Here is a 13,232-nt window from a genome sequence, read left to right as displayed (position 1 = left end):
TGCTGATGGCGATGCACTTGATGATGGCGGAAGGTGTGTGTAATAATCATTGACCAGGCTAGCTGGGTATTCTCCAAAGACCGTTTGGTTTAAATGCCAGGTTTTTAAGCCATCATAAAGATGATGCTTTTGTTTGGCAGATTAAGCAGAATTCATTATTCTCCTATATTTGTTTTTTAAGTAGTCTTACTATACACTTTCTTTCTTTAGATTGGCCTGTCACAGGTCAATACTGAGTATGAATTAATGTTGTGCATTGTCTCACATCACTTTAGCAAGCAGCTGTGGTAAGCATTTCTGCTTCCTGAAGTACTATGCCTACTTATTACCGGAAGTATTTTTCACCAAAAATGGAGTTCTACTTCCAATAGTTTTTTTTAAATGTTTGGTTTATTTTAACCATAATTGCCAAACGTGCATTAGCAAAAGATTTAGAGGCAATTAACACTTAACACTCTCCGGGGAAACAGTGGTTGGTGTCACAAGAAATAGTTGTTGGATCAGATGTGACTCCTGGCTTAATAATTAGTTTGTTTCCTGTTTAATTTTTGGCTTTACATCCTCTCTGATTTGATTTTACACTCACTTTTTCCTCAGGGTCATTTTCCTTACAATGGAAAGTGAACATTTCTTTGACGTTACAAAGAAATTAATGATGTTGAATTATTTTGTCTGTGTCTGAGAAGTATAATGCTCCGTCTGACCTATTAAAATGCAGCTCATCAAATGCAAATAGTATCTGACTTGTTTGCTTATTTAAAGCTAAATGTGTAAACTGACTGTCTGAATGTTAATGCAATGTTTTGTTTTTGCCTTGCAGGGTTTATTTGACTTGATCTTCACACCGCAACACTTTGAAGGAAAATGCTGCAGCTTTCCCACCAGACTTGATAAAAGTCCCTGTCGAGTGTGCATTTATAAAAAGCTGGGCGACGTGTGGTCTCCTTTGATTAGTTCTGCATCAAGAGATAGACAAAAGGAGGAGGGAAAGAAAAAAGGAGGACACCAGTTTAACCAGCGGTCAATTGCAGCACTGGAAGGACAGCCTGTCAAACTAAAAAAGGGGTGAGTTGGTGACTACAGAGAGAGAGAGACGGGGACTGACGGAAGAGCAAAGGTTTGGAGGAGGAGGAGGAGGAGGTCTAGGAGGGGTGGTAACGGCCCTTCCCCATGGCTACTGACCCAGGAGAACCCACAGGTACTGAGGACTCCTCGGAGAAACCTGATGGAAATAGGGGAGAGGACACTGAGCGAGAGGGCAGGGACAACCAGCAGTGGGAGAGGACACAAACCACCACCTCAGACCTCCCCTCCTCCAAGACTCAGGAGAAAAGAACTACTAGAGGAGAGGATGGAGGAGGAGCAGAGGCCAGACAGGAAGGTCAGGAGACCACATTCAAAACAATTTCTTTTTCCACAGCCTCCTTACCAGTTGACACTGGTCAGAAACAACAGAGGAGGGAGAAGCGCTTTTTCAGGAAGAGTGTTGAGATTTGTGAGGAGGAGGATGAGGTGGATGTGCCCACTGAAACGCCCCGCAGTCCCGCACATCTGGAGCTGTGTTCCTCAGACACAGTCTTTACTAGCAGTACCCAACAACAAGGGGCTGCATCATCCTGTGCTGCCATCGGCCATGACCCGTCTTGTATCAATGCCAGTCAGGTGCCTGGCAAGGATGCACCCTCCTCCGCACCCACCCAGAGGGTGAAGGACAGGGACCGAGAGCAGGAGGAGGAGGCAGAGATGAAGGCTGTGGCCACCTCTCCTGGAGGAAGGTTCCTCAAGTTTGACATTGAACTAGGCAGAGGAGCCTTTAAAACTGTGTATAAAGGCCTGGACACTGAGACCTGGGTGGAGGTGGCGTGGTGTGAACTTCAGGTAAGACAAACTGTTTGAATCTAAGATGTGAATTCGCTGGCATGATGTGCTGAAAAACAAATGATTTAGAATTATGAATGCACTTAAAGTGTGTGTAAAGGAAAAAGTCTTCTGATTTGGTCACCCCACACTTAGTAACATGCGTTACTAACCACCTTAACTTAAAAAAAAAGTCACTAAGTGTTTCTCTGCTCTGAAATGCTGTGTACATCTCAACTAGCTAACAAAACAAAAGGCAGTAGTGTGGGAGCAGGTTTACAGCACACTGAGGGTTCTTATATCATTACAGTGTTTGGGGAGGACTGATGCTAACTATGGCTCTGGTGTGCCATCAAGCCATATTTTTAGACACTGGAGATGGGCTTTCCAGTCTTTTTTTACTTCATAATCTTTTAATCCACAGTTGTCTTTTTTTTTTTCTTCACATGTTCTCAGCCACTGTTTACTGCATTTTACTGCTTTACACACACTTTAAAGAATCCAGACTGCGGAGACAGTGTGCGAGGTAAACGGAAATACTTTGTGTTCCCAACTAATATTTTCAATTAGTGTGCTTTGGAAATCATTAAACCCAACGTTGTGCATTTGAAGTGAAGCCCATTAGATGTATCCCAGGAGTCCTTCCTCTTCAATCTGGAAATCTCAGCACATTGTCTGTTTGCTTTACAATGAGACAGCAGTTCAGCAGAGACGGGATGAAAAAGAGGAGCAAAGCTTGTAATCGAGTGAAAGCACAAAAGTGGAATTGGAGGCTTTGCTTTTTCTGCTATAAATAATAGAACCACGGCACTATCAGTGCATCTTCGTCTTCTTGTTGTGCCTGTGTATTGTGTTTAAAAGATTTCCTGCATTGGCCTGAATTATGAAAATGATTTCATAAAAGGGAACTATCAATTGGGGGGGTTATTAATGACACTGTGTCGTAGGTATGATGTTCAAAATCAGGCAAATATGATCACTATATGCGTTTATTATATTTAGGGATGAGCTGATACGATACTCAGTGTCAGTCCAATGCTGGTTGAAATCACTGGATCAGATATCGGACGGATAAAAATGTAAAATTGGATACGATCCAAAAATCCTGTATCTGATGCTTCACTATGCACAAACTAAAAAATTAAATAACAATTGACATTTTAGCTGATAATATATGTGTTTCACAGTTGGAGAATTATGTCTTTGAAATAGCTTGAAATGGCACAAAAGTATTGTTAACAACTTCATGGTTGGAAATGTCTAAAATGACTGTATCTTGTAACTCTTAAACAAGCTATTAACTTACTAATCAGGCTGTTAAAAGAAGTTATGTGAGGTACAGTATGTATTACTGCCTGCTCTTGCCCATAATGCAGTGTAACGAGGTGTGAAATGGAAATAGTAATGTAAATAGGAAGCAATGAATGGGACTCATTTTGTGAGCATAGAACAAATGTAGGTGTAGCGGCAGCAAACATCCCTGTAACAAACTCTTTGTCATCCGATGATATTGCAGTGGGAGGAAAATAATGGAGCATGGTAAATGTTTTATAATGCCAGAGCTCTAACGTATTCATTATTAGTCAGAAGTAATGGGAAACATTGTTAGATGGTGTCGATTCAACATGTGGTGGGAGACAGACTTGTAGAGGAGAGAAGAAATGCATCTCTCTGATTCTTGGCTCCACAATAGAGAGCAGTGTTATGGAAAGCCCTCTGATTTGACTGCTGGCATTGTGTGAGAAAAGTCAGTCATGTGTTTGGTTTGGAGCTAATTCCAAAACAAGAGCCTTGACTAATCCTTCAGATCAGGCCTTGTCTGTTGGACTAAAAGGCAGCAGGCATGTTCCCCATCGCCTTTTCTGCTTTTACTCCAACACCTAGTGAATCAGCTTCACATCAGCAGTTGGGCTCAGCTGATGATATATCATACTCCCAAAGCTCCTATTCAATCCATCTTAAATACTTGATCTGCTTGACTTCCAAAGGTAGCTCATCTAATTTTCTACAATAATGTTTTCACTGATATGCTTCACCACCAGGTAGCATTCTTTTATGATGTTATAAAGACACCACATTGTAGTTTGTCTTGGCTCAGGTGTGTGACTGAATCTGTTTTGGTCAAGCACGTTTTGGAACGTGGAAAGAGAATAAGCTTAAGCTGATTGTTGCACGCATCATATTGCATCTGTGATATCCAGTTTTGTTTCCACAAATGTATTGGGTCAAGTTAAATCCCATGGAGAATAGTAGGTTTTATGATACCTGGAGGGTGTTGAATGGTAATGAATCAGACTTTTAAACTTTAACATTTTTATTGTGTAATACTATTTCTATAATACACAGACACAAATGGATTAAAAAAGGAGCAAGGTTAAGGGAAAAGGGCAAAGAAAGAAATCACAAGAGGTGATGGTGAGAAACAAAAGGGAGAAAGAAGATGAGCCAAACGGAGGATACGCTTGGCATTTATCCTGCAGAGCAACCACATAGTGAATGCTTAGTTACTACATGCAGGGCAGACACATGTACTTTACATACACACAGACAATGCACAATGTGATCTGTACTTTTTTATTAACCTTAACAGAGCTTAAACACAGTTTAATAAAGTGGTATTAGATTGGACACAATAATAAATGATAATAGTGATAAATAAACAAAACAAAACAAATTTAAGAAACATAGACTGATGCCAGCACTAATTCGTCCTGCTGGGGTTGGATGTAGTGATGGACAAGATTTAATGAGTATGTTACGTTTAATAAGTTGACTCTGTTTTTCACATTCTTTTAATTCACATTTTGATAATGCAGCATCATTTTATATGACCACAGGTTTGAAGGCACTGGATGGTAAACAACCATTGCACATTTTGCTGCACTGTCCTGTGAGAGTACTGCAGCCTGGATGCACCTACAGCTCCACTTCTCTTTTGTCCGTAGAGAGGAAGCCAAAGGATTAGCTGTCTCAGTTCAGTTTGAAAGAGAGGATAATTAAAGTTCACTGTGCGGACACTGTCCCTCTTGTTTCCACCAACTTTTCCTAGGAATTCCATACCTGAAAGGGCAAGACTATATATCTCCGTAACTACTGCTTTGCCACCCATCACCACATAAGTCGACGTGTTTGCTGTATATGTAACATTTCTCTGTGCGAGCTGTTGCACTGTCCATCTGTGTCAACATTACAATATGCCTTCCACCCTGTCTGTCTCTCTCTTCCTCTTATTTGTCCCCCCCTCTCTCCACCGTCACTTTTTGTCTGTGTGAATGATCACGCAGAGTGATCCAGGGAGTTAATTACAGTGGGTGCCTGTCAGGCTGGAACAAAAACCTTGCACAGACAGCACAACTCGGGCGGTAGAAACCAGACTGGTTTAACCCAGTCGTCCCAATCCAGCCCAGCTTCAACCCAGCCCAGCCCCACTCACAGGACCACAAACACTAGAGCAGCTTTCAGGGCTGAATAACTACAGTGCTGAAGGTTGCTATGGTGATTACCACCTTGATTATTCTGTTTGTAACATGTATTATTATCATAAAGCTATTTGGATTATTATTTGCAGGTGAATGTCAGGTTAGGATGATTCCTGCTACACAACGTCACACTTTGCTTCCTTTTCAAAAGACGGATTAAGAGCAAATTACTTAACTTTTGATATGGCTGTATAATAAAGTGTTTTAATATTAGGTTTCAGTGTGTGGCACTTTATCCCAGTGTGACACATGACATGGTAATTTAGCCATTCACAAGGATGAGAGATCATCTCCGGTTGCTGCCAACCTTCTGCCTCGTGTTAGAACAGAATTATGCATGCTCAAAGACTATTTTCCAGTTTTTCAGGTTATAAACCTTTGTCTCAATGTGACAAACCACAGACAGTAAAGGGAGGAGTTATGCAATATCAGTTTGGGAAGGCCAGAAAGAGCAAAGACACACTATTTATAGCTGACTAAATTTAGTGGAGGCCAAACCAAATGGACTACCGCTGAGCTGACTAGACCCGGATGGAATCGATCCAACCAAACTGACTAGACACATGTTCAACTAGGACACTGATGGATGACAAGTGTCCCTCAGGCTGTTTCCTCCCACATCAGTTCATTATTTCACCAGTAACAGAGGTTCTATTGATATTGGATTATTGACACACAAGCATTAACTGTATGGCCTAATCAAAAATAATCAAAACATTTTAAGCACTTGTGATCAAACTATTATTATTACGACATGATAATGCTAATCTAGTTCAGTGACAAAAAGGGAAACCCTCTGATTTGTCAAGGTACAAAGAAGTAGTATGGCCAATATGTGGTATTGGCTAGATTAGGGTCTACAGTGGTTAGAGAACGTGGCCCACTGGCCTGAGGTTATAATCCAATATACAGGCCAGCGCTTTTCCAGCAATCTGTTTTGGTAGTCTGAGCTGTTGTAGCTTACACTAATCTAATCCTAGCCACCCGCCACTTCGTATTTTCAAGCACACTGCACTGCAGGGCAACACGTACTCCATCCACCTTCATAAATGGACAAATATTTATCAAAAGCAAGAGTAATGCACATCTAATCTAACCACATGTATCCCACTGTGGTTAAGGGTCACTCCTCCAATGTAACCATGGAAGCCATTAGATGTCATGTAGTTTGTTAGCTGATACTCGTGCTGTTTTAGGGCTCACATGCTTTGGCATTCGTGACCTCAGCCTTCGCACCGACCAAACGTGTCTGCTCAGCAATATCCTGTCTATTTTCTCCAATGTTTTATGAGGCTACTTAACCTGCAGCTTGACCTTCTGCTATGCCAGATGTCCGGTCCAAAAAAAATCTCAAAGAACACGATCAGGTCTTACTCAGTTATGAGGGACCTCCCGTAGACCTCCGTGTTACGCCAGCATTGCATGACCAAACTGACTATGTAAATGTCAGACGGAGGCAAAAGAGACATTGCATAAGTAAAGAGTAAAGGTTGCAGGCACATTGGACTATGACTGACAACACAAAGAGGTTTGATGGGATAAATGCCTCTTGTCCTCACCTGCCCCTGATAGTTGTACTTGACAGAGCCTGTTTTCAGATGAAGGATGCAGCATACTAATAACGTTACATTGGACCAAAGAGAGTCAGAATACTAACATCAACAACAACAACAACAAAAATCACCAAACGTTAGGCACTGCAGCTTTGATTTTCATTTAGACTGTCCTGTATCCTGTTGTGGTCTCTATGCCCCACTTTGTTCTATCAGGTCTGTTTTTGTTGTTGCTGTGGTACCCACATTGGACTGATGTATAGTGGCATGCACCACAAAGTTATTACTATCAGTCTTTTGAGTTTATTGAGTCATATTCACAGAATATGGCAGAGTGAGGCCTCCTTAAGTATGTGTTTTGATGACATGGATTTTTCTATAGCTGTTGTTGTGTTTCAGTGGGTATGCCGTGGGGAATGAGTTTGGGTTAATCTGTCAAGACAGGTTCTCACAAGCTGAACTTTTTATGACCTTTGCTGCCCCCAAGGCTGTCTGATGCCACACTCCGAGAAAGATAGATAGATAGATAGATAGATAGATAGATATATACTTTATTCATCTCACAGAGAAATTCACACCTCACAGAGAAATTCACATGGCATGAGTAGACACAATAGATGCTGAGGAGGCAGCAGACAGGAGCACACAGGCAGCAGCCCCATGTCTCACACTGTGCCATACACTGATGCAGACTGACGGTCTGACTGTGGGGTGAGACAGAGGCAGCGCATGCCTTCACAAAATAAACACACCAGAAAGAAGACATGTGGATGTACTAAATAGGGACACACCTTTTATGCAGTCAAGTACACACACATACAATTTGACCTAAAGATGTGTGCACACAGTAATGTAAAGCAGCTGGTGTTGCATTGGAAGAATGCATGCAGAAAGTTTAGACTGGCAACTTACCCATAATAGTGCACCAAGGAGCAGCCTTTTTGTTGATGATACCTCACCAATGGGAGGGGAGGGGAGGGGAGGAGAGATTGCATCCACCAGTACTTCCAGAAAAGGGCAGTGCAGCAGAGTGAACCAGTAAAAGATGAGGCACAAACATAAACAACGAGAGAAGCAGAGGCACAAAAAGAAGAGGAGAATGGTAGATGTAAGTTGATATAACTCATACAGTACAGTTGGTAGATGCAGTGACAAATAATCTGCATTATATGAGCATGTTTTTATTTGTATCTGCAGTACTCCATTAAATATAAAAAATATAAAGCAAAACATCAATGGAATTGATCAATGAAACGCCAGTGTTATGATGACTTCTATTTATAGTGAGGATTGTCTGTGACAAGACAATAGCTGTCCTCAGACTCCCTCATACACACTGTTCTATTTGGCTTTTCAGTTGTGGAACGCTCCCTGTTGTTCAGTACATACCATGACAATTCATTTTTTTGGAGTTTCCTTTTAAAACGTTTCAGTGCCAATAATATATACTGGCTCAATACAAATGAATGCAGAGTAACCCCCTCTCAAGTCACAAGGTCACCAAAGGTCAAATGCCATATATTGTACCTCCTTAGTGCTGCGTGCACATGGAAACAGCAGACAAAACAGTTGCTTGTGACAAGTCCAAAAATACACCTTGTTTTAGTGGAGCCAGTCAGGATTTCCTCCAAAGAAAAAACCTTTCATGTATTTGTACTGTGCTTGTTTCTTACACATCACCATCCTATCACATGCATATTCACAACGACTGTTTCTTGTTTACTTTGTGTTCATTGTATCTGGAGACGTGACCATGTATTCTGAGCTCGACATGAATTATTGATGAGAGAACGGTGGGTTTAGGAAAATAAGAAACTGGAAGAAAGGGAAAAAAACAGAAATATATTGCCGTGTTTTTGCCGGACAGAGCACTCTCCCTATATAACATGTAAGTCTAGGTCTCATGAATAATCTATGCAGCAGTGTTTAACCGAGGGATTATTGAATGGCTGTCTCTGTTGTGTTCCTGTGGGATTCTACTCATGCCAGTGAAGAGTTATTCTGCTGTGTTCATTCTGCTGGCCATACTGGGGATGTGTGGCAGATACAGTAGAAATGTGCGTTTTACAAAGCTATAAAGGCTTGGGTGTTGTCTCACCATTAGTGCAACTATATGTTGCTAGTACCATCTAGTGGCAACAAGTGTTGGTGTCATCATGGTTGTGCACTGCAAGGTGTTCTGGAGCTCTGAGCAGGATTCTTGTACTGTTTATTACAAATGTTGTTGTACATGCCATGAAATCTGGTTTTCATCTCTTGCCTCAGGACCGCAAACTGACCAAGTTGGAGCAGCAACGCTTCAAGGAGGAGGCCGAGATGCTGAAGGGGCTTCAGCACCCCAACATCGTCCGCTTCTATGATTCCTGGGAGTCTGTGCTCCGTGGCAAGAAGTGCATCGTACTAGTCACTGAACTTATGACTTCAGGAACACTCAAAACGTGAGCACAACCTCCTCATACTCAGTATTATTTCCTCATGTAGTAAAGTTAAAAAGAATATTCAAGCAGTTATAACTGACTAACAGAAAATCTATTACTCTCACCATACCCTGTATTTGCCAGATCACGGCATCCACTAGAGTAAATGTCACCAATGGGTGTCAGCTCTCTACTGCAAATAGTTACACTGCAAGGAGGCATTTAAAATAATAAAGTATATATCATAGAAAATGAAGATGAGTTAAATGTTATGGTACATATACATGGTATATTTTAGGTACAGTGCAAACCAGTAGCTGCAAGCCTCCCTTCATAGTTAAGAAACAAAACCACACACATGGCTGCAGGTTTCAGTAAATATTTAATTGTGTTCCTTAGTCTTCTTTCCAAAGAAAAACCACAACATGACCTTAGCGCAGAGTAGTGGTGGCAATATGTTATAGTAAACATTCATAGAAGATTTTACTTTGATGAATAGAGATTATTATTACAATATCTTTTACTTGTTTTGACATGGAAGGTAATTAATCAAAATGAATTATGCCTACGTGATTAATTACCATATTAATTGTCTATGAGAGCTTGATTACAGTGCTCACTTTGATTTAGACTGTATTTCCTCTCTGCACAGTTACCTTAAGCGCTTTAAGGTGATGAAACCCAAGGTCCTGAGGAGTTGGTGTAGACAGATTCTGAAGGGCCTGCACTTCCTTCACACGAGAACTCCTCCCATTGTCCACCGGGACCTCAAATGTGACAACATTTTCATAACAGGCCCCACGGGATCCGTCAAGATAGGCGACCTCGGATTGGCCACTCTGATGAGGACCTCCTTTGCCAAGAGTGTTATAGGTAGGCTTCATAAGCAGGAGGAAACAGCCCGGTACAGCAGCTATTTCAACAACCTAATTCATAGACTATAAATATACTTTTCCACTGCATTCAGCACTGTTCAGATTTTTACAGGGGGCTGTGGGTGCCAAGGGAAAACAGTATAAGTCACGTTGAATTCCATGTGGGGAGCACTTAATGTAAACAGAAACCATTGATGAGAGGCTGGCTCTGTGCGCCAATTTAAGCAGTGCACTGTGAGCACCATTTAGTTCAATAATGTTTAGCTCAGGAAGCAAAAGCAGTTGCCAGGATTCATGCCAGATTCATATCAGAGCTTTGATTGAATTTTAATGCTTCTATTCACTTTTTCACTCTTTTATGCTCCGTGAACACTGCTGTGTGTCAGAAAATACAGCATGTAAATGGGGATGCATTAGTATGACGCTGGTCTGCTCGCCTTTGACTATAAACCGTTATCTGCTCCGTACAGGAACGCCGGAGTTCATGGCTCCAGAGATGTATGAAGAACACTATGACGAGTCGGTGGATGTGTACGCCTTTGGGATGTGCATGCTGGAGATGGCTACTTCAGAATATCCTTACTCTGAATGCCAAAATGCAGCTCAGATCTATCGCAAAGTCACAAGCGTGAGTGTCTTAAACTAAATTACTCTCATACAGACGACACACCTGTCGTAATGACATTTGTACACCTATTTTTTGTTGATTTAAATGTGATCCCCCCTACCTACATGATGAAATTGTGCAACAAGTATAAGTACACACATTTCCATTTTCTTTTTCTGCAGGGTATAAAGCCAGCCAGCTTTGATAAAGTGAATGACCCGGAAATAAAAGCGATAATTGAAGGCTGCATTCGTCAGAACAAAAGCCAGAGGTAAACAGGTTTTATATTCATTGCACGACATGCTTCACAGTCTCATGTTAAGTTTCAGGTGATCCTAAAAATCTGGTTACCTCTTTGACAGACTCTCCATCAGAGACCTCCTGAACCATGCGTTCTTTGGTGAAGACACAGGGGTCCGGGTGGAGCTCGCTGAGGAGGACACAGGCACCCAAGAATGTTTGGCTCTGCGGATTTGGGTTGATGAGCCTAAGAAGCTGAAGGGGAAGCATAAAGACAATGAGGCCATTGAGTTCAGCTATGACCTTGAGAATGATAGTGCTGAGGAGGTGGCTCTAGAGATGGTGAGATGTAGGGGCACGCGGGAGTTCTTTGGTGTTGGGAAAACTGGGTAAATTTGACACTTTTAATTTTAAAAAATAGGTACAGTTGAGGGAAATCATCTGGATTATTTTTCAGCAATTTCATGGTTGCTTTAGCTATTTGTGTTCATTCAGTAATGACTTGCATCTCTCTCTCTACCTTACCACAGGTGAAGTCAGGTTTCTTCCATGAGAGTGATGCCAAGGTGGTGGGAAAATCCATTCGGGACAGAGTCAGTCTGATCAAAAAGTCCCGTGAGCGTCGACAGCAGCAGCTCCTTCAGCAGCACTGGGGCTTTGAAGAAAAAAGAGACTCTTCTCTCACGTCATGCACCTTTCCTCATCCGTCCTGCTCATCCTCACTGGGGCCAGTGGCAGCTGGACAGACAGGAGGAGGACAGGAATCTGAGGAGCTGCCTGAAGTGGATCAGCATGTGAGACAGCAGCATATTTTCAGTGGGACAACTGTTAATCTGCCAGGTAGATTACGCACCTTTATAATGTTTCATGCACCAGACATTTATTAGAAAAATACATTGGGAAATACTTATTATTAAGTCTTAATAGGTTTGTGTTATTTTGATCTATCTAATATTTTTTTTCAATTGTGTTTTGTTCATAAGGTGATGGGTCTGCCAGCTGCGAATCTTATGCAAGTGAGCAGAGTCAGGCATACTCTCAGCAAAGGGAGTCATACACCCACACTCAAACGACTCTCCCCCTGACAACATCTGTATGTCTATATGTCGTTTTAATCTCCTTCATTAACTACACTAAACTGGCTAAGTTTTGATAAATATTCATGATCTATTATTCATCCTCAGATGTTCCCTTCTGGTGAGAGTGGAAATGTTCCAAATGTACCTCTCGGTCAGAGTATCAGTATGTCCGGGATGTCCTTAGGCCAGAGTGGAGGAGGACCTGTTGGTCAGACATTTCTTCAACTCGGCACCATGGTTGCACAGGTATCACCAAGTGTACCTCAACAATATTTTCAGGTGAAAAGAGTCATAATACTAACTTTAATTAAAAAAGGAATGTCATGTTTGTATTGAGGCCACAATAATTTACATTATTTATAAAAAAAAAAGGTTAAGTATGTGGCTAGCACTGTTACCTCACAGCAAGAAGGTTGCTTGTCCCCGTCCCTGTCCGGGCCTTTCACTGTGGTTTTCACTGGGTACTCTGGTTTCCTCCCACATGTCCAAAAACAGAGTTTAATTGAACACTCTAAATTGCCCATGGGTGTGAGTGTGTGAGTGAATGGTTGTTTGTCTATATGTGGCCCTGTGATGGACTGGTGACCTGTCCAGGGTTTACCCCGCCCTTCACCTTATGTCAGCTGATATTGGCACCATCAGCCCATGCACAACCCTCTTCATGTGGATGGTTAAAGCAGTAGACGACGAATGAATGAATAAAAGTTGTTATCATGCTACTATGACATATTTTGGGTTCCTTTCCCTCAAATAACAATTTACCCCACCACAAATCATCCACATAATTGTCTAAGACTGACCATCTGATGATGTGCTGTGCAGGGTTTCCCTCAGGATATTGCTTAGCATAGGTTTATGAGATGTAACTGATGCAAAGCCACGGTCATCAAATATAGTGTTGCTGTAGTAAATAGAACTTGCACTCATTTTATGTGAAGATTTTTGCTTCAAAGATTAGTAATGTTTGTTTACTTTTTCTTAGTTAAATTTTGGTGATCTGCCACTTCTGCTATGAAACCCTTTGGGAAACCCTGCGATATAAAATTTAATGTGCTGTTCATATACCCCTTGCTGATGCTTACTCTTACCTGTTGTCTACTATTTTCTTTCCCCCTTTCTTTCAAC

The 13,232-nt window shown here is 41.6% G+C and overlaps 1 protein-coding gene across 7 annotated transcripts in view; it reads left to right on the top strand.

The window, feature by feature from the left end:
* The window catches only part of si:dkey-151g10.3 (serine/threonine-protein kinase WNK3), a 38,018-nt gene that overhangs the window by 9,209 nt on the left and 15,577 nt on the right, over positions 1-13,232 (top strand). For 5 of the 7 annotated variants that reach the window (XM_058641980.1, XM_058641979.1, XM_058641977.1 and 2 more), the window contains exons 2-10: positions 821-1,878; positions 9,155-9,327; positions 9,959-10,179; positions 10,652-10,809; positions 10,971-11,059; positions 11,151-11,370; positions 11,559-11,868; positions 12,012-12,121; positions 12,213-12,386. In XM_058641980.1, coding sequence (XP_058497963.1) covers positions 1,171-1,878; positions 9,155-9,327; positions 9,959-10,179; positions 10,652-10,809; positions 10,971-11,059; positions 11,151-11,370; positions 11,559-11,868; positions 12,012-12,121; positions 12,213-12,386 — 2,163 coding nt within the window. In that variant the 5' untranslated portion in view covers positions 821-1,170. The remainder of the gene's footprint in view (positions 1-820; positions 1,879-9,154; positions 9,328-9,958; positions 10,180-10,651; positions 10,810-10,970; positions 11,060-11,150; positions 11,371-11,558; positions 11,869-12,011; positions 12,122-12,212; positions 12,387-13,232) is intronic. The other 2 variants (XM_058641978.1, XM_058641983.1) reach the window with 1 other exon arrangement.

This window comes from Solea solea, chromosome 11 (assembly GCF_958295425.1).
Source record: "Solea solea chromosome 11, fSolSol10.1, whole genome shotgun sequence".
Taxonomy (NCBI): Eukaryota; Metazoa; Chordata; class Actinopteri; order Pleuronectiformes; family Soleidae; genus Solea; species Solea solea.
This window is presented reverse-complemented; position numbering and strand designations above follow the sequence as displayed.